The sequence below is a fragment of the Nerophis lumbriciformis genome, linkage group LG34 (assembly GCF_033978685.3).
Source record: "Nerophis lumbriciformis linkage group LG34, RoL_Nlum_v2.1, whole genome shotgun sequence".
NCBI lineage: Eukaryota > Metazoa > Chordata > Actinopteri > Syngnathiformes > Syngnathidae > Nerophis > Nerophis lumbriciformis.
Genome location: NC_084581.2, coordinates 9,063,327 through 9,085,023, shown reverse-complemented (window position 1 = coordinate 9,085,023; position 21,697 = coordinate 9,063,327). Strand labels below are relative to the sequence as shown.

Sequence of the window (21,697 nt, the reverse complement as noted above, 5' to 3'; positions counted from 1 at the left end):
CTTCAACTTCCTTCCCGCACTGTGCGATTCAAGAACTCCTTCATTCCACACTCCATCCAGCTGTATAATCACTCGCCATACAGCACTAGATTATATTTGTCTAATACCTGACCCTATATGTTATTACCTATATGTTAACTACTTCTATTTTCTGCTGGATCTACTCTCTATTTTATGCTGCTGCTGTCACATATGCTGTATATACTGTAATATTTACATACATGGTCATTGGTACATATTGTATATATGTCATAGACATAATATAATATATCTGTATATATAGTATACTGTACACATATTATGAATATATTCGTATATATGTTAGATTTTTATTGCTATATTAGTCTACTTATACCTGCATTGTCCTTTCCATCCCTACATTTTCTATCATTGTAACTGAGCTACTGTGTTGAATAATTTCCCTTGTGGATCATTAAAGTTTGTCTAAGTCTAAGTCTAAGCCTTAGGCTGCAGAAAGTCCCCACACTGTGGAAAACTTCATGCGTGGTCCCCATCCCCAAGTGCACGCGAACCAGCACGTCGAAGGACTACAGGCCGGTGGCTCTAACCTCCCATATCATGAAGACCATGGAGAGGTTGGTCCTGGAACAACTCCGCCCTACAGTCAAGCCCCTCCTGGACCCACTCCAATTCGCCTACCTGCCTCGACTGGGATTGGAGGACGCAGTCATCTACCTGCTGAACCGAGCCCACACCCACCTAGACAAGCCTGCGAGCAGTGTGAGGGTCATGTTTTTTGACTTCTCCAGTGCTTTCAATACCATACGGCTTGGCTACTGGGTGTGAAGTTGGAGACGATGCAGGTGGAGGCCCCCTTGGTGTCCTGGGCTGTTGATTACCTGACTGACAGACCACAGTACGTGCGACTGCAGAACTGTGTGTCTGACAGGCTGGTAAGCAACACCAGGGCCCCGCAGGACACAGTCCTCTCCCCCTTCCTCTTCACCACCTGATTTCCACTATCACTCAGAGTCCTGCCACCTTCAGAAGTTTTCTGATGACTCTGCGATAGTGGGGTGTATTGAGGGTGGTGATGATGAGGAATACAGGGGACTGGTGGAGAACTTTGTCACATGGTGTGGAAAGAACCACCTCCAGCTCAATGTGACGGAGACCAAGGACAAGGAACTGGTTGTGGACCTGGGAAGGAGGAGGAGTACTCTGGTGACCACTATTTCCATCAGGGGGGTCGATGTGGACTTGGTTGAGGATTGTAAATACCTCGGAGTACACATGGACAACAAGCTGAATGGGTCAAAACACGCTGAGGCACTCTACAAGAAGGGACAGAGCCACCTCTACTTCCTCAGGAGGCTAGGATCCTTCAACGTCTGTACAAAGATGATGAAGATGTTCTACGAGTCGGTGGTGGCGGGCACCTTCTTGTACGCCGTGGCCTGCTGGGGCAGCGGGCTGAGAGCGAGGGACGCAAACAGACTGGACAAGTTGGTAGAGAAGGCCAGTAACGTGGTGGGAGTGGTGCTAGACTCTCTGGCGGTGGTGTCAGAGAGGAGAAGTCTAGCAAAACTCCTAGCCATTATGGACAACACCTCCCACCCACTTCACTCGGACCTTGCGGAGAGAATGAGCACGTTCAGTGGAAGGCTCAGACTCCCAAAATGCAACACGGAACGACACAGGAGGTCCTTCATACCGACAGCCATCAGACTGTATAATGAATATGTTACTTGACTGCACTTAAAAGTAGAGTATATGTAGAATATATTTATATTATTCATATATTATATATAATATATTATACATATTATATTATTTATTGGGCAGCACGGCGGATGAGGGGTTAGTGCATCTGCCTCACAATACGAAGGTCCTGAGTAGTCTTGGGTTCAATCCCGGGCTCGGGATCTTTCTGTGTGGAGTTTGCATGTCCTCCCCGTGACTGCGTGGGTTCCCTCCGGGTACTCCGGCTTCCTCCCACCTCCAAAGACATGCACCTGGGGATAGGTTGATGGGCAACACTAAATTGGCCCTAGTGTGTGAATGTGAGTGTGAATGTTGTCTGTCTATCTGTGTTGGCCCTGCGATGAGGTGGCGACTTGTCCAGGGTGTACCCCGCCTTCCGCCCGATTGTAGCTGAGATAGGCTCCAGCGCCCCCCGCGACCCCAAAAGGGAATAAGCGGTAGAAAATGGATGGATGGATGGATATTATTTATTATTATTATTGTCTATTGTGAGCGAACTGTGGTGCTGAATTTCCCCCAGGGATCAATAAAGTACCTTCTATTCTATTCTATTCTATTCTATTCTATAGTACCAAATTTGCTTTCTTAATTTCTGTCCCCGGCGTCCACAATCTTGGCAATCACCAGTGTCCATATTCAATGCAATCTTAGCAAAACAATACAAAAACAACTCTAAACAAAGCTGCCAGGGCAGGGACGAAAAGCTAGTCAGTGTGAGGGGGCGTTGTAGGGAGGGTTTTATTTCCATCTAACAACTGCTGCGCCTCTCAAAACAAATAGTTTTGAAGGCAGCCACAATCTATGCAAAACTTTGACCATAGATCCAACATTACATGACCAAATAAAGTGTTTTAAAAATGGGGGGAAAAAATCCTGATATGATCCCTTTTAGAGGTGTCCAAAAATGATTTGGAAACGTCCAGCGGGCTCGATTAAAAATCTTAACGAGCTGCATGCGGCACGCGGGTCGTATTTTGCCCAGATCTGCACTATGGAATACTCGTTTAAGTATTGCACTGTGAAATACTTGTTTAAGTATTGCACTGTGAAATACTTGTTAAATATTGCAATATAGAATACCCATTCAAATATTATATAATTGAATACTTAATTAAGTATTGCACTATGGAATACTTGTTTAAATATTGCACTATGAATTACTTGCTTAAGTATTGCACTATGGAATACTCGTTTAAATATTGCGCTATGGAATATGTGTATGTATGGCACTATGGAATACCCGTTCAAGTATTATACTATAGAATACTCGCTTAAGTATCGCTCTATGGAATACTAGTTTAATAGAATACTCATTAGTATTGTATATTTCCCCCCGAAATATGTGTGTGACTTGTGATGCATTCTGTAGTGAGATTAAGCGATTGCTATCAGGGTTTAGCATGTTAGCTGCAAATTAACCTTAGTTCAGATAATCCTCCATGATTGCTTTAGCTTTTAACAAGTCTATTATAATGCAACCTGGATGTTTCTAGTCTGTAAAACACGATGACAGATCATCCATCCATCCATCCATTTTCTACCGCTTATTCCCTTCGGGATCGCGGGGGCGCTGGAGCCTATTTCAGCTACAATTGGGCGGAAGGCGGGGTACACCCTGGACAAGTCGCCACCTCATCACAGGGCCAACACAGATAGACAGACAACATTCGCACTCACATTCACACACTAGGGACCATTTAGTGTTGCCAATCAACCCATCCCCAGGTGCATGTTTTTAGAGGTGGGAGGAAGCCGGAGTACCCGGAGGGAACCCACGAAGTCACGGGGAAGACATGCAAACTCCACACAGAAAGATCCCGAGTGCAGGATCGAACTCAGGACCTTCGTATTGTGAGGCAGACGCACTAACCCCTGTTTCACCGTGCTGCCATGACAGATCATGTGACAAATAATGTTGTTTTTCAAAAGTACCGTTGTAGTGTTTATGGCATTAAGTGTGTACTTTATGCATGACGTTGTAACGAAGGTGCTGACCTGTTTAAAGTGCTACACGCACAGAGCTGCATCGCTTCCTGAACCCTCCCGCTGCTCCGCCAGGCCCCCGCGCGGCACACCGTTCCCTCCTGAGCGTCTTCAAAGGCTGATGTTTTAAGCGTGGGCGTTAACCTTTGACTCAAATGCTGCCTCTGTGCGCACTAGGACGAGCTAATTGATGCCCGACGCTGTCCTTGTCTTTTTACAAGCAGAGCGCGCAGCATCTTTATTTGCTTCTCTTCTATAGAGAGCCACCGGGGACACTCTGCAAAGTGGCAATGCTTTTATTTTTATGAGCCCCTGCTGCATCCTTCATGTTGTTGCTGCTTTCCTTGGGCACACCACTCTCATTCTTTTTCCATTTATTACAATACACACTCACCCGGAGAAAAATCCTATGTGGAACTTAAAATAAACAAGCAGTTGGGTATGGATTTGCACATAAGACCGAAACGAGTGCTTGCAATTTTCCCCACAGAGCTCTCGGCCTGTGGAGCTGATGGCGAGATGATACGCCGTCCGTTGCCTCCAGCTCATTTTCCACCTCATGTTCCAGCTCTCGCTTGCCGGGATAATCCAGACTGATAAAGGGAGATGGGGAAGAAGGGAGGAACCTCCTGGGTGATTGCATGTGTGTGTAGTGTGTAAACGAGTGTCCTGGGCATGACTTTAAAGTGCATCCGGCAGTGGAGGCTCCTCTATGGGGTCTTGGGGCACTAGGAGGTTAACTCCTTTACTACTGTTACCCCAGGTGGCCCTTGGCAAAGGCCTAGTACCTGACTGCCCCCTAGCCAGGGATATGGTGAAGACCTCAACTGCGAAGCAGGCGGAAGACGTTAGATTTAAGAACTACCACAACGGCTGCGATGGCGGAAGAAGGCTGCAGCAGAAAAGGGTCCCCAGTCGTCTTGGACTCCATGCCACTGGACCCTGACCCGATTCTGTCAAGGATTGTGTGGTGTCTGTGCACCAGTCTCCCCACGTAAAACAAAGTCACGCACAGGCATCCTCCATAAAGGGATACACCCCTATCAGGAGGATCGTCATACTCGTTCGAGTGACCGCCGATGATGAGTGTGTAGACGAGACAACATTTTTACTCAAGTAAGAGTACCGATACTTTAGTTATATGACTCGAGCAAAAGTACGAAATAGTCATCCCAATTTTTTTATTTTATTTGTACAAACGTACTTATTGGTACTTAATGGTACTTCCACTAGTAGTTGGTGTGTGTGTGTGAATGTGTGTTTTCTTGTATTTCTACCCTTGTGTTCTTGTATTTCTACCCTTCTTGAGACATCAACAAGGAAAAGTACCTTCCATACGAGGACCAACAAGTCAGTACAAAAATCATGGTCCCAATACGGAAAATTATTGCATCTGATAGAGAATGTCTCATTTGCACCCCTGGTGGTGAAATCTATCAAAATTAGGGTGGTCCCATAAAGGAGGGGTTTTTCAAAATGACTGTGTGTCGGTTTTAAAAGTGCTTCCCCCCTCTGGTCAACATATGAAATAACAAGTGTGTGTAAACATTTGAAATGCTCCCCCTCTGGCCAACATATGTAATATGTGTGTGTAAGAAATTGAAATGCGCCCCCTTTGGCCAAAATTAATAAAATTAAATAAAATGCATATGGAGACATACTGTAATAACTTGAAGTAAATAATGAAGGTTAAAAAACAATTACAAACAAAAAATTCCACAAAAATAATAATTAAAAGGTTGCCTTTTTATATTTGCATAGTATGTATATATTATTAATGTTGTAAATACAAATCTTTATATAGCTAGAAAGGGTGGTCCTAAAGAGGTAGGCATTTTTCAGAGGTCTCAAGAAGGTATCAAATACAAGAATGTGTGTGTGTGTCCATGTGTGTGTGAGAGAGACCAAACTACAACATGTACTACAAAAGAAACACCTTTTACAGTCACTTATGACATTACAACAGGGCTAATGTTAGCATATGCGCAGCTAAAACATAAGAAAAACAACTGCAACTTGTTTTCTCTCGTCGGAAGTGGAATTCTTGTAGACTGAAATGTGAACATTTCTACTGACACAGATGACAGTGCATGCTATACATGTCCTTTTCCCTAGTTTGTAAGTAAACATTGAAGAATTGTGCTGACTCGTTTAAAGTAATGTTACTTTTCACAGTGTGTAGTTTAAAGTGCGATCATGTGACTGCCAAATCTCATTTGATCGGTGAACTGGAGTCAAATGTTACTAGTGTTTATGTTAGATTGGTGTTGGATTGCGTGCGTGTACTACAAAAGAAGCACATTTTACAGTCACTTATGACGATATAACAGGGCTGATGTTAGCATATGTGCAGCTAAAATATTAAAAACATCTACAACTTACTGTGGCATGTTTTCTGTAGTTGGAAGTGGAATTCTTGTAGGCTGAAATCTTGAGGGTTTTTTTTACTGACACAGATGACAGTGCATGATATAAAAGTTATTTTTCATAGTTTCTTTAAAAAAAACATTAACATTGCCTCGTCTGACATCATGTTTGAGTGTGGTCATGTGACTGCCAGGCTCTGTTGGATTGGTGAAACAGAGTCATGTGCCCGCTGGAAGAAGTCTCTCTAACAACTCAAAGTACGCAGTAATCAAAAAATAATACATATATATGACGATGATGATATAAATATATGTAGCAATCGGAATGAAACTCAACGTAACAAAGTAAAAGTAGCGTTTCGTCTTCACTAAAGTACTCAATTAAAAGTTAAAGTATGTTGCAGAAAAAACTACAATTGGTCTGAAAAGTTACTTACTGTAAGTAAATGTGAGAGAGTAAAAGCAGTGTGCAACACATTGCACAAATCAATACACACTCAGACACAACATTAGGTACACCTGCACCATCAAATGCCATCATTAGCTGAAAGCCGTTTTTTGGTGTTTTTTTTAAAGATAAGTGGAATGTCACTCAGGAGAGTGCAGACCTGCATCAAGGCTGAAAAAAGTCCTTATGTTCATAGTTTCCCTCCAGTCCTGTAGGTAGCAGTAATGCACAAACATCTGCCTTTTTTTTTTTTTACCATTTTATCTCTCGCCCAAGTGTGTTAATGAACAGTTATATAGCTGAGTGTTCCTTGCAAAGGGGACAGGGGAACACATTTATATGAATTTACTTTTGAACTGTAAAAATTATTTGAAGTGCATGAGGAAGTGGAAAGGTCATTTGTTCACAATATATTGCACAGCACAGCAGCAACAGAACACATTTTTAATTAGCGCTAGGGAGCAAACCGCTTAGTCAGTATTTATAGCGCTGATGCGTCCATTGTAAACACGAAGGGAAGTGTGACACACATGCCTTTCATGCATTATAAAGTGCAGTGACGGGCCGTGAGATTCCCACCTAGGCCTTCAGTGATGTCCGACTTCAAAGATTATCTCTCAAAATACCATCATTGATGTCGCCACATGACCATTGCTGGGGAAATACTATACAGAAACACATTTACACACTACTGGGCATTGTACAAAACGGGTTATTTTCTGGCACATTTAAAAATCAATAAACCCGCATCAGCAATTAAAGCATATCTTATGTGGTACTGTCAAAATTAAAATTGCAAAAAAACATTTTAAACATGAAAAAATAAAATATCTGAACTCACATCGCTGGTACAGCTGAGCTCGCTTCCGGGGTTGGCTGACATGGTCTCACAAGATGTAGTTACTCTTTAAATATCCTTCTTGAAAATGGCCTTGCAAATATGTGTTGTCTTGTCTAATCATAAAAGATGCAGACGAGGCGTGTTGGCTGACTTCTTAAAGTTTGCTCCACAGCGTGCTCATCAATATTTAGAATTTTACATTCAACAACCCAAACAGGACTACATGTTCTTCACTACTGTGGCATTCTGGGTAATGGAGTTCTTATGTTACCTGGCTCATAACATCACTATATACCATGGGTGCCAAACTCTGGCCCGCGGGCCAAATTTGGTGTAATTTCACCTGGCCCTTGAGGCGATATCAAGTTAACACTAGAGCTGGCCCGCCGATTATATACAGCGGCGGTGCCACGGTAACACTGCATTCACCGCTAATTCTCATACTTGCCAACCCTCCCGGGAGACTCCCAAGCTTCACTGCCCCTCCCGGAAATTGTCACGTCCTTTTCATCCAGTCCAACGAGTACTGGCCCAGTCACATGATATGTGCGGCTTTTGCACGCACACACAAGTGAATGCAACGCCTACTTAATCAACGGCGATACAGGTTACACTCAGGGTTGCTGTGTAAGCAAATTTAACACTGTTTGAAATATACGCCACAGTGTGAACCCACACCAAACAAGAATAATAAACACATTTCGGGAGAACATCCGCACCATAACACAACATAAACACAACAGAACGAATACCCAGAACCCTTTGCAGCACTAACTCTTCCAGGACGCTACAAAATGTGTGTGTGTGTGTGGGGGGGGTTGGTCGTAACGGGGGGGTGTATTTTGTAGCGTCCCGGAAGAGTTAGTGCTGCAAAGGGTTCTGGGTATTTATTCTGTTGTGTTACGGTGCGGATGTTCTCCCGAAATGTGTTTGTCATTCTTGTTTGGTGTGGATTCACAGTGTGGCGTATATTTCTAACAATGTTAAAGTTGTTTATACGGCCACCTTCAGTGTAACCTGTATTGCTGTTGATTAAGTATGCGTAGCATTCACATGTTTGTGCGTACAGAAGCCGCACATATCTTGTGACTGGGCCGGCACTTTGTTAGAATGGATTAAAAGTGGACCTGACGACAGCTCGTAGATGACGTTAAAGGCAGTGCCTTTAAGGCACGCCCCCAAGACTGTGGTCCGGGTGGAACACGAGATATAATGACTGATGAACACCTTCGTTCGATAATGAAGGTTGCCTCAGCTCAAAGCCTGAGCCCAGACATTAATGAACTAGCATCCAAGAAAAGATGCCAGGTATCTGGCTTGGACACATCAGATTAGATCAGTGTGTTGCAAACTGAGCAGTTTAAAGTCCTGAATGGTTGGTTTATTCATTGTTATTTTATTTTCAAATTTATAATTTATAATGCAATTTATAAGTCTAAGTCTAATTAGCCTGTGGAAAAAGTTAATGTTGATATTTACCTCAGAAGGCTGCAAATAGAAAAGAGGCATTCAATTTTTATTTAAATTGTATTTGATATGCCATTGATATTTTTTAATTATTATTATTATTATTATTATTATTATTATTATTAATTGAAACTTGATTTTGCATGTCACGATAAAATTATATAAGCCTTGCTTGTTCAATATTCAATGCAAAACTTGTTTGGGTCCCTATTAAAAGGTTAATTTGTTCAACCTTGGCCCGCGACTTTGTTCAGTTTTAAATTTTGGCCCACTCTGTATTTGAGTTTGACACTTCTGCTATATACAGTATCTGCCTTAGGCCATCCAGAAGGCCTTACTGACAACAACTCGTGATCTGATTAGCTTTCGCAACTGTCTATCAACGGTATGTCCCCATTCACTTACAGTGCACGGACGCCAGCGTTGTTGATTCTGAAGGCCTCTGGCGGATTTGGTACAGCATGGCAACATAAGCTAGCTGAATTCTGATTGGATAAAAACTCTATAAACTAAAAACAACAGCGCTGGAAGGAGCATAATATGACATGAAGAGAATATGAATACTTTTAGATATTTAGGGAAAGTAAATAAAACATTACTTTCATTTTTAATTATGATCATGATTTCTGGTTATGTTAGGCCAGCAGAGAAGGCCTTGCTGGCCCTGACGGAACACCACAGCTAAAGTGCATATGAGGTAGATAAAGCTGTTGGATGCTGACCACTCATCGACATCCAACACTCATCTTGTGGAAGTATTAAATAAAAAGCCTACTGACCAACCTGTTGGTCAGTTGTTTAATACCTGATTTGAGACCCTGCGGGTATTTCCTTTTTGAAAACATCGCACACTCTCTGACTTGGCGGTAAATTTTAATTGAATTTAATTTTTTAAGGCTTTTTTCCCCCCAATAACATTACATCTACCTGGAATTTTATGAATGAGTTAAGTCTTCCTTGTAACATTAACCTCATAGAGCACAGGATTTCAACAAAATACTGTATTGATATTTTACTCGTTTTGTACAACGCAAAGTTAAAATTAGACACTAAATGGCTCATTGTCAAATTACTGTACTGTTTTAATTCATTATAACTAATAATGGTAATAATTCATTTTAATGATTGAAAGAAACATCACCAAAGATTTTCTCATTGTCCGCTGTCAGGTCGTCCACCAGTTGCAGGCATTCTCCATGTTTAGTTTACGCTTGAACAGTGTTTGTCCATCTTTAACATTTATTTATGTTTCAACACATTTACCCCTGCACATACAGAGCATTAGTCAACAGTTGAAAGCGATCTATAGCACTTTATTGGTAAATGAGAGACGGTGAGAGATTATCATCACACCCCAACACATCTGTCATGTAAATGCTGCCTCTTTCTAGGACAGCATTGCAAATAAAAATGTGTTCTTAATTGCCTTTACATGTGAAATATATAAATACATGTACTGAAAACTATAGGAACTTAATGTTAATATACTGCATTACCCAGAAAGCTTAGCGGCATAGACAGAAACAGAAAGTAGGTCTAAGGTATGCGCGAAGATGCCAACTGAGCTGTTTGATCAATAAAGGGTTAATATATTGTTTTTTGTGTTTCCCGCTTTGTCCACAAAAGACACAAACATAAGTTTTGAGCGCCGCTCCGAGACACATTTATTTGGCAAAGAAAGAAAGGAACTTTAGTGTTATTGCATAAGTAAAACAAAATTTGATGCAGATTAGTCAAAATTGGACAAAGTTGTGAGGCGGTGCATATTTTGAGAGAAATTATTGAATTTGCGTAAATAGGCGCAACATCACGTAATCCCAGAAGGACTTTGCCCCATTCCAGGATCACATCAGGAGGTTGCCTACAGCAACAATAGTTAAGTTGTTGATGCTATCAGATAAGTTATTAGCTTTTGTAGACCATGCACTTGTGGACCAACTCAATAGAGGCGTTAAAACATTTACGGTACAAAGGTTTTAGAAGATGCCCAGTGGGATACATTGTGGTTGTTTTTTTTTTTTTTTACCATTTTGACTCACTAAAAGCTTTCACTAATAACTGCTTGTTTTTTGTTTTTTATTTGCAGGAGACAGACTTACTGGACATAGCCTACATAAAAGACGCCCGCAATGGAAAATGCACCAAAACGCCAAAGGTAAGCAGACAAATAATAGTACATACCTCAATTAATCAACCAGGGGTCCGATCGACTACAGCCCCTCATTGATTGTTTTTTCTTCATTTTGGACAATTGTATGCGTCTAAGTTAGTGCTAACACTTTGGGGACGATTGTCTTGTTGACATGACAACAACAGTGAGCATGAAATAAAAGTGATGGGCAAGAATTCAAGCCCACACAGGCCAGTGTACTGTAAACATTGTGAAGAGTACCACACTGTAATGTGTACTGTATTGTCATTTTACAAGTCATTATTATCATGCAGACTTTGCATTCGCACACTTTTTCCTGGCACAACCTGGAGGTGTTACAATGCACAAACAGCCAGAACTGTATTATTCTTGCTTGTCTTTCCACCCATAATAATTAAGATTACAATTCCACAAGCCGAGTTATTGAGTATCAACGGCATCTCTTTAAAGTGCTTTGGGGTGTGGGGGTTTAGTGGGGGTTGCGCAGATAGTGGGTTCACACATTTCCAAACAACTGACACATCGACAGCCTGCATTCGAAAGGTAGGTTGGCCCCAAATTGTTGAAAATCCATTACGGGGTGAGTTGGAGGCGGCGTAATGGCCGCTGTGGTGAGATGTGCTGTCTGAGGGCATGATGAGGCATGGAGGAATAAGAGGGAGGATTTGAGGTCAGACATCTCAAGTGGATGTGTTCGCAACTCAGGCACGTTGTCAACATGCGTGAAAGGTGAATACATAAAAAAGGTTTACAAAAGTGTCCTATTTGTGATGGCTCTGTCCATCTGTGAGTCAGCAGGCGACTTACGAGTTAACATATCACACAGGTGGCAAACACACGGCCTTAGAGTACCATGGGGCGGCATAGCGTAGTGGGTAGAGCAACCGTGCCAGAAACCTGAGGGTTGCAGGTTCGCTCCCCGCAGCTTACCATCCAAAAATCGCTGTCGTTGTGTCCTTGGGCAGGACACTTCACCCTTTGCCCCCGGTGCCACTCACACCGGTGAATTGAATGATGAATGATAAGTGGTGGTCGGAGGGGCCGTTGGCGCAAATTGCAGCCACGCTTCTGTCAGTCTACCCCAGGGCAGCTGTGGCTATGAAAGTAGCTTACCACCACCAGGTGTGAATGATTGATGGGTTCTACATGTAAAGCGACTTTGGGTACTTAGAAAAGCGCTATATAAATCCTAGTTATTATTACCAGTAGAATGGAGAAAGAAGTTGCCTATTATCATACATATCTTATTTATAACACCGAAAGACTTACAACGTTTGCAAGTAAATAGATATGATCAAAATAGTATCAATCTCTCGGAGATTCCCGAGCCAGTTTGAGGGATAAATTAGCAAGCCGGTTACGTGTACCATAATGTAGAGTTAGGAACCATAGATCCCTTCCCCATCAACAACAATGCTAATCATGCAGACTTTGTGAGAGCCAACTATGATTACTTTGGGACAAATAATGATCCAGAAACTTATATTTTTTTTGCCTGAATATAAAGAGGATTAGCTACAAGTTTTAGAATCTCTGCTAAACAAATCCAGTTAAGCATCATGTCGCAGTATTGCTAAGTGCTTAACAAGAAATATAAACTATAAACGTTATAAAACAATCGCTTACTGTACAATGTCTGCTCTGACTGCATTGACGACTGATAGGATGTCCATAGCTTCCCGTTTATATGAAGAATTAATGTGGGATCTGAGCCAAGGATGTCGCCGTGGGTTGTGCAGCCCCTTGAGACACTTGTGATTAAGGGCTATATGAATAAACTTTGATTGATTGATTGATAATAATAATCCACTCGAAGGGTTAAAAGGAAAAGTTGCTGCCTGCAGACACTGTCTTCGGTTGTTGTCTTTGCTCCATCTTCAGGTATAAATTTAATGTCACAGATGAACAACTTCTAGATTTATTGCCAAATCCTCCCATTATCCAGATGAGAGGCATGATTTACAGTATAATCTAGAATAATTTTGACGAGCCGAGACGCAATGCCGCTAAAAAATAGGTTGTCTGCGTTAGAGCTTATAATAACAATATCGCTAATATTTGGTTGATATACAGGTCACAATATGTAAATAAAGTATTGTTGGAATTTGTTTGGATGGTTATTTAGAGGGCTTTGTGGGCAGAATAGAGAGACCCCATTGACTCAATTGTTAGCTGACTTTTGAAAACAATTGTATTGATGATATAGAATGCATAAAAAAGAAAAACATGTGTTCATGTCTTATAGGGATTGTGAATGAAGTGTTACCACAGTGACGTCATCCGACCCCATATCTACGGAAATTGCTGAGGACTTTCAGAGCGGAATATTCAAATATGTCAGTTTTCGATAAATAATACGTTCTTTTTTGTTGTTTAACATATCGTCTGAAGTTAAAGTTAAAAGTTAAAGCACAAATGATTGTCACACACACACTAGGTGTGGCGAAATTATTCTCTGCATTTGACCCATCACCCTTGATCACCTCCTGGGAGGTGAGGGGAGCAGTGGGCAGCAGCGGTGGCCGCGCCTGGGAATCATTTTTGGTGATTTAACCCCCAATTCCAACCCTTGATGCTGAGTGTCAAGCAGGGAAGTAATGGGTCCCATTTTGTTTATAGTCTTTGGTATGACTCGGCCGGGGTTGGAACTCCCAACCTACCTATCTCAGGGCGGACACTCTAACCACTAGGCCACTGAGAATATGTTTTATCGCAACATGTGGCTATTTTGAATACCTCTAACCTGAAGCTGAATCAAATCAGTTTTAAAAATGCTGCCTTGAAATTGGAGGAAAAAAGCTGCTAATACCGTATTTTTCGTAGTATAAGTCGCACCTGCTTAAAATGCATAATAAAAAAAGAAAAAAACATGTATAAGTCGCACTGAAGCTCGGCCAAACTATGAAAAAAACTGCGACTTATAGTCCGAAAAATACGGTACTGATCAATAACTCAGATGTATCATTGGTCTTTGAAAGAGACAGACATTGTTCATGTAAGACTATTGCAATGTTTTTCATTTGTTCTTTAGCTTCTCCTCTGTGCCTTATAGCAGCATGGCCCAAAAAAGTGCCTGCAGACTAATATTGCCAGAATCAGATATACAGGCGGCATGTAATGAAAGGATCTTGCTCTTGCCTCTCATGAGCTTGTTTTTTTTGCTACGCCCGCCTCACTTTTTTTTTGCTCTGGATATTTGGGAGTGCATCGTTATACGCTTGTTGTCTCGCCTCCAGCGCGTCTGACCTCCGCTCACATCGCGCCGCTCACATCGCGCCGCCCTGCACGAGAGCGGCCTCTACTCTACCGTATGTGACTCATGATCACCAACATGAACAGAGAGGGAGAGATGTGCAGGCGAGCACAATAATAAAGGGGCGAATCGATGCCATTTACTAAATATTAAGGGTTTTTTTTATCTGATAAACATATTCAACTACAGAGTTACGAGTACCACAGCTTACCAGCTGTCTTGGTTATTTGTTGTGCTTTACGTTGAAAACAAATATTAAGTTAGAAACCTCTCAAACGTTTGTTGACAAGCGAATATCACAGTGTACCCCGTGAAACATCTAGTCCTCATCGCCAGCATTAGTTTTTAGCTAAAGATGGACATAACTTAGTTTTTCCAAGCATGGGAAGGAAGAAAGTGACTGTGGAGGAGACTGCTGAGAAAAAGAAGTGGATGGTATTCATTGAATGTGAGTCCACATTTCAAATTGTTTTTGGAAACTGTGGACGTCGTGTCCTCCGGACCAAAGAGGAAAAGAACCATCCGGACTGTTATAGGCGCAAATTTCAAAAGCCAGCATTTGTGACGGTATGGGGGTGTATTAGTCCCCGAGGCATGGGTAACTTACACATCTGTGAAGGCACCATTAATGCTGAAAGGTACATAAAGGTTTTGGAGCAACATATGTTGCCATCCAAGCAACTGGCGGCACTTGGTGTGGAGCTGCGACTGGTGGCACTTGGCGTGGAGCTGCTACTGGAGGAACTTGGCGTGGTGGAGCTTGGCGTGGTGCGGCTAGGTATGTTGCTAGCCTTGGAGCAGGGCGTGGAGCTAGCCGTGGTGTAGGTGCTAGCCTTGGCGCTGGTGCTAGCCGTGGTGCAGCGACAGGTGCTAGCCTTGGAGCAGCTAGCCGTGGCGCTAGCCGTGGTGCATGTGGAGGTGGCCTAGCTGTGGGTTGCGGCCTGGCAGTCCGAAAGACAGGTGGCGGCGGCCGTGCTAGAGGCTGTGGCTTGGCATGACGATGCTGAGCCACCCCACCTGAACAGTTCCCAGCCCTATCCCCCCCCTCAAGGAGCGGATACCAGACGCGCTCCCCGCGGTCTGGAACCATTCTTAGGGGCAGGAGGGGGGAAGAATCCTCCCCTCTAAATTGTCCAAATTGTCTTTTATTTTTCCCACCTGAGTCTTAGTGGGTGAAAAAAAAGAAACATCTTGTGGCGTGGGCGGGGCTTGAGTCCTGGGGGGCGGGGCATGAAATTCAGATGGCTGTGACTGATTATCTCTAATTTTCTAGATCATGTTCTGGTAGTGTTTTATCATGGTCCTTGAGTCTTTTGTTGGAGGCGGGTGATCAAAAGTAAAAAAATTCAGAGAAAAAAATCTTGAGCTGTGATGTCATCAGCGCGAAGCCGGGCTGCCTGCTGCTTGCTTCCGCCCAGAGGGGGAGGAGCTTGTGGGAGCGGCGCGTCCTGCCGGGTCGGAGAAGCCCTTCCTAATGGCTTTCACTTTTGTGGGCGCTTCCAGAAATGGAGCGACACGCCAACGTCGTGGGGCCACACAGAGGTCAATGGCACCAGTTTTCCATTTGGCCCCCACATCAAATTTCTGCGCTCCACGCAGTAATGGCGCAGCGTTTCTTCCTCCATCGCGCGCAGGGCCTCCCACGCTCCCTCGTCCAACTTTCTCGCGGAAAAACTTTTCGGCTGGTGACATCTGTCAAGACGTGGACTATGGGTTGTTTGTTTTCCCGAGATGCAAGTAAAGCTGGATCGGACATGGCTTGGAGGTAAGTACATATTTATTTAAACACTAACAAACTACAAAAAGGAAGCAAACAAAAGGCGCGCACAATGGCGGAGAACAAACTTGACTTATGAAAACAAAAGACTAGCACAAAGGCAATTAACTATGAACATGAAACAAAAACCCTTACTGTGGCATGGCATGAAGCATGAACTATAGTAAACAGGAATCTCATGGGTAGCAGAGGTATGATAATGTCACCAGGACGATCAACAGAAAAAGACAGGCTTAAATAGCAGTGACATGATTAGTGACAGGTGCGCGAGTGCAAAGCGTGAGACAGGTGCGTGACATGAGGACAGGTGAAAACTAATGGGTATAAATGGAAACAAAAACAGTGGAGGGTAAACAGAAACTAAAGAGTCCAATAACGAAACAAAACAAAACATGATCCAAAAGACATGACAGAAAAGCTTAAAAAATGTGTCTCCTCAGTTCCCAAACGTTTACTGAGTGTTGTTAAAAGGAAAGGCCATGTAACACAGTGGTAAAAATCCCCTGTCCCAACTATTTTGCAACGTGTTACTGCCATTAAATTCCAAGTTAATGACTATTTGCCAATAAAAATTTAGTTTCTCAGTTCGAACATTAAATATCTTGTCTTTGCAGTCTATTCAATTGAATATAAGTTGAAAAGGATTTGCAAATCATTGAAATCTATTTTTATTTACGATTTACACAACGTGCCAACTTCACTGGTTTTAGGTTTTGTAATTAGCATGTGTCCACCCGGCCGTCATTCACGCTGATTACATCGGCCGCTTGTCAAAACGACCGCCTGGCAGCCTTTGTGCGGCGGGCGGATCCATCACAGAGAGACGAGGGAGTGTAAGACTGACGCATTGTTGCTGACGCACTGTTGCTTTTTTTCTCCTTATACTGTGTGTGTTGGCGGTTATTTTTAGACGTTTTGCGGCCATGGTTTTTTCATTTTGCTTGTGTTTGCTCTCTAAAGCCTCGCTAAAGCCTCTTTTCCAACACTTCAGTTAGTTTTTGCATTCTCACTTGGGAAGAGTAACAAAAAGCAAAAAGTGGAGAAGCTCGCCACAGTGCAGCGTGTTGATTGGCAGACACAGAAGGGTCACTTCCAGACATGTCCTATTGTTGTCCACTTACTGTGTGGCCTTCTGACACCCCGCCTACACACTGGATCAGGATTCACCTTTCCAGTCTGGATTGAAGAAGGCCTCGTCTCAGTTTGCAGCACAGTAGGCTGCTGCTAAATACAGCACAGCTTGTGTGTGTGTGTTGTGTGTGTGTGTGTGTGTGTGTGTGTGTGTGTGTGTGTGTGTGTGTGTGTGTGTGTGTGTGTGTGTGTGTGTGTGTGTGTGTCCCAGCATGGTAACAGAATCTAGGAAAAGACCAGCAGGCCGTCTTCATGGTGGCTCCTTGTTGCCGACAATACCAGCAGCGAGTTAAACGGATGATCTAGTGGCTACTGTCGGAAATTTGTACCACATCTGTTCTGATACACTTTCAAAGCAATTGTTCCGATTGGAGGTCACGGAAATAAAAACTGTTTTCGAGTCAAACTGTGGCCAGCATGAAACCTTTACTAACTATCAGAGGTGTGGACTCGAGTCACATGACTTGGACTCGAGTCAGACTCGAGTCATGAATTTGATGACTTTAGACTCGACTTGACAAAATGTAAAAAGACTTGCAACTCGACTTAGACTTTAACATCAATGACTTGTGACTTCACTTGGACTTGAGCCTTTTGAATTGACATGACTTGACATGACTTGCTACTTTCCCCAAAACCCAAAGATGAAAAAGTTATTCGGGAGCGCTCCGTATTTTTCATTGTGTACTTGTCTATCAGCGTTGCGTGTGTCAGCTGGTGTGGTCTCAGTACAACAGCCAATCAAATTAGATCTACTTTGTTTTCATCACACAGCATTCATCCAATCAAATTGCAGGACAACCAACGAAGAAGACATGTCCAAACCACACGCCAGTGAACAAAAAATTATACCTAAAATAATTTTGTTTGGGTATAAAAATTACGAGGTGGTCAACACAAAACGGTTTGCAGTATGCAACACATGCGGTTCGAAAATTACTGATGGAGAGGCAACAACTTCCAACTTCGTCCGGCATTTGAAGTTGCACAAAGAACGGTAAGTTTTGAATGTAAGATAACGTTTATTGGCTAAGTAACGTGACTTTTATTTGCTGTGTAGTTAAATCAGTGAGGCTGTAAACTCACTGCTAACGTTATAACGTTATTGCAAACACGGGAATCTGTTGCAGTTCACTACCTTATTCATACTTTTTGTTCAGTGATTTTTTTTAAGCAGGGTTACGTTAGTCAATATATCACACGTAATGTTAGACGGCGGTCAGCAGCACCGCGTATTTTAGCCACCTAAAAAAAGACAAAAATAGTAAAATAAAGGTCAGTTAAAATGTATACTATATTATGAATATGTGTACCGTTTTAGCTAGCTTTCTGACATACTGTTGGTTGTTTACCTCAGTGGTCCCCAACCACCGGGCCGCGGCCCGGTACTGGTCCGTGGATCGATTGGTATCGGGCCGCACAAGAAATAATTTTTTATTTTTATTTTTTTAATTAAATCAACATAAAAAACACAAGATACACTTACAAGTAGTGCACCAACCCAAAACAACTCTCTCCCCCCTTTTGTTCTGGGCATTGAACATGAAGACTCTTCCTTCACTGTTCCGAGTGGCCATGAGAGTCTTGGCAGTGCCTGCCTCCAGTGCTCCAGTGGAGCGAGTTTTCAGCCATGGTGGCATCATACTACTCCCCCATCGTGCACAAATGACTGACAGACTCTTGGCTAATTTGGTCTTTTGCAAATGCAATGCAGTATAGGGCCCTGACATATAAAAAGTACAACTTTTTTGTTATGTTCACGTATATGTCATGTTTTTTCAATGTTAACACTTTTGTACAAATAAGTACATTTGCACTTTATTTTTCAATGTGTTTGTTCTGTAAAGGAATGAGTTAATGTTTAAAATGACTGGTTAATAGTGCTATTATAAAGTGCAATGTCAGCACAATTTTCTTTCCTGCAATTTAAAATGCACTTGTTTTAATAAATAAATACAGCGTTTGAAAAGCATACACAGTCTGTGTTAATATATTAGTCTGTGGTTAAAAGGACTTGAAAGGACTCGAAACTCAAAATGCAGGACTTAGGACTTGACTTGAGACTTTCCAGTCTTGACTTTGGACTTGACTCGGGGCTTGCCTGTCTTGACTCAGGACTTGACTCGGACTTGAGGGCAAAGACTTGAGACTTACTTGTGACTTGCAAAACAATGACTTGGTCCCACCTCTGCTAACTATACATGAAATGTTTCAGTTCCAAATGAACATTCTTAATTGTCACACAAATGTCGAAATACACCTTGCTTACTTGCTTTTAACAACAACCTGTTTTGGTGTGAAGAGAAGTTAGTTCAAAGTAAAAATTATAAGAATCTATCGAAAATACTCCAATTAACGCCTCTATTGCAGGGATTCTCTGGAACGTGTACCACAAGTCGGACGCGGGCTTCATCTAGTGGTGCGCCAAAGAATCACTTAATTAAATATTCAAACACAGTGTTACTGTTCAAACTGTGTGTAATGTTACAGTGGCCAAAGTTATTAAATATACTTGTTAAATAAAATATCTGCCTTGTTTTAAATGAATATTTATGCCTACTACACTACTGCATTTTAATATTGGTCGTTATGGTGGTACTTGGAGATCCAAGTGTTTCCTGAGGTGATACTTTGTGAAAAAAGTTTGAGAACCACTGTTTTATTCAATCAACCACAGAATCGCCTATAGTTGGGTCAGATGAGACAAACTTAAATAAATAAATAAATAAATAATTACTTAAATGTGATTCATGAATTAAAATGGTATTTTATTAAATGTGTCAATTAATTTCATGTTAAAGTTTATTTTATTATTGAATCAATTATGTCAATGTTTTATTAATTATGCAATCATATAATTCATTATTGTTTTTATTATTTTATGATTTAATCAAATATTTCACAATTTAATTAATAACTTCCCGATTTCATAAATTATTTCATGCTCCATTTAAATATTTCATGAACCTATGTGTCAGCACCTCACGAATCTATTTTATCTGTCATAGTTAGCCGTCAAAGTCAGTGGGCAGGTCTTAACACTTCATTGGTTACCCAGCACCTCCACTTCTCTGTGGAGCTTAGACCAAAGAATTGGTGGAGCACTGGTGGATATCTTTATTTGAAAGTGCACAATTAACTCCAACAACTTCAATAAATTGTACTTTAACAGTTATATGTGCTGGGTCAGCCAGTCTTGCTACCACATACTCTGCAAGGTCTAAAATGTCTAACACCAACTCCCGAAGAAGTATAAGTATATCCTCCTTTGCCGCCATTTTTTGACAAACTTCCTGGCTTCTTGATAGATATATAAGAAGTTGTTTTGTTCACTGTAATAATGGTTTGGAGTGCATGATAAAGTGGAAAGGAACATGTAAGCTCTCAACACGGCAGCACCACAACCAATGTTGTAACAGCAGTAAAGAGCAAACTGCTCCGTCAACATTAATGCCGCTGATAGGTTGATAGTAAACAAGGGTAACACGGATCATTTTCACACCAACAACTGACTAGCAACGTTTAAAAGCGACAATCAATCAGATCAATCAGTAGGTTGACTAAAACCATATTTGTTAATGCCAATGTTTTTGACCTAGTGCTAATTAGAGACCCCAGAAGTGTCATGATCCGTGGTCCGGATCATGTTTTTGTTATGTTCTGTTAGTTTTAGACTCCATAGTTCCTGTTTTTGTGTGCACCCGTGTTTGTTTTAGTTACCATGGCGACTTATGATTTTCACCTGCCTCTGGTGTTCGGGATGCGCACCTGTTTCCAATCTAGAGACATTATTTAAGCCTGCCTTTGCCAGTCAGTCATCCTGGCATCATTGTTTGTCTCATGCCTGGACTACGTAAGTCGTGTCTATTTCATGCCACAGTTTCATAAGTTCTCTATGTCCATAGTCTATGCTAAGTATTTACTTTAACTCCAAGTGCAATCAGCGCGTTGTGCTTTCGCCTTGTTTTCCGTTTTTCTACCTTTTTGAGTTTTGAGGATTAAATCATGTTTTTACCTGCACGTCTTGTCCGGAATAGTCTGTTTGCATCCTTGGAGAACAAACCTCGCAGCAAGCTGCGACCCCCCCCGTCGTGACAAGAAGTTGTTTGCTTTTGAATACCACACACCCTAAATAGCGGGTCAAATGAGACAAAAGGATCATTAATAAATCGTCATAATAAATAATTACTTGTCATTATTAATCATAATTACAATTAAATACATACAGTAAATGTGTTAATAAATGTGTCATTAATTTAGTAAAATGACAACTAAATGTAATTATTCATCAGTTAAATAATTATTTATTTATTTAATCAATTATTGATGTAATTATTTCTTGATTTAATTAAATAGTTCATGATTTCATATTTTATTTAATTATTTCATGAATCTGTGAGTCAGCACTTCATGAATTAATTGTATCCGTCAAAATTACCCATCAAAGTCAGTGGGCGGGGCTAACACAAATCTAGATTCCTTGTGGTCTGAATCCAAAGAAGAAAGCTATACCTTCAGATTCGTGACTATTACGTGGAACGTCGTAAGTTCGTA

At 41.7% G+C, this 21,697-nt stretch overlaps 1 protein-coding gene across 1 annotated transcript in view; it reads left to right on the top strand.

Annotated features, from left to right (window-relative positions):
• The window catches only part of plcb1l (phospholipase C beta 1-like), a 331,247-nt gene that overhangs the window by 92,621 nt on the left and 216,929 nt on the right, over positions 1-21,697 (top strand). Inside the window, 1 exon segment of the mRNA XM_061929877.2 lies at positions 10,917-10,985. Coding sequence (XP_061785861.2) covers positions 10,917-10,985 — 69 coding nt within the window.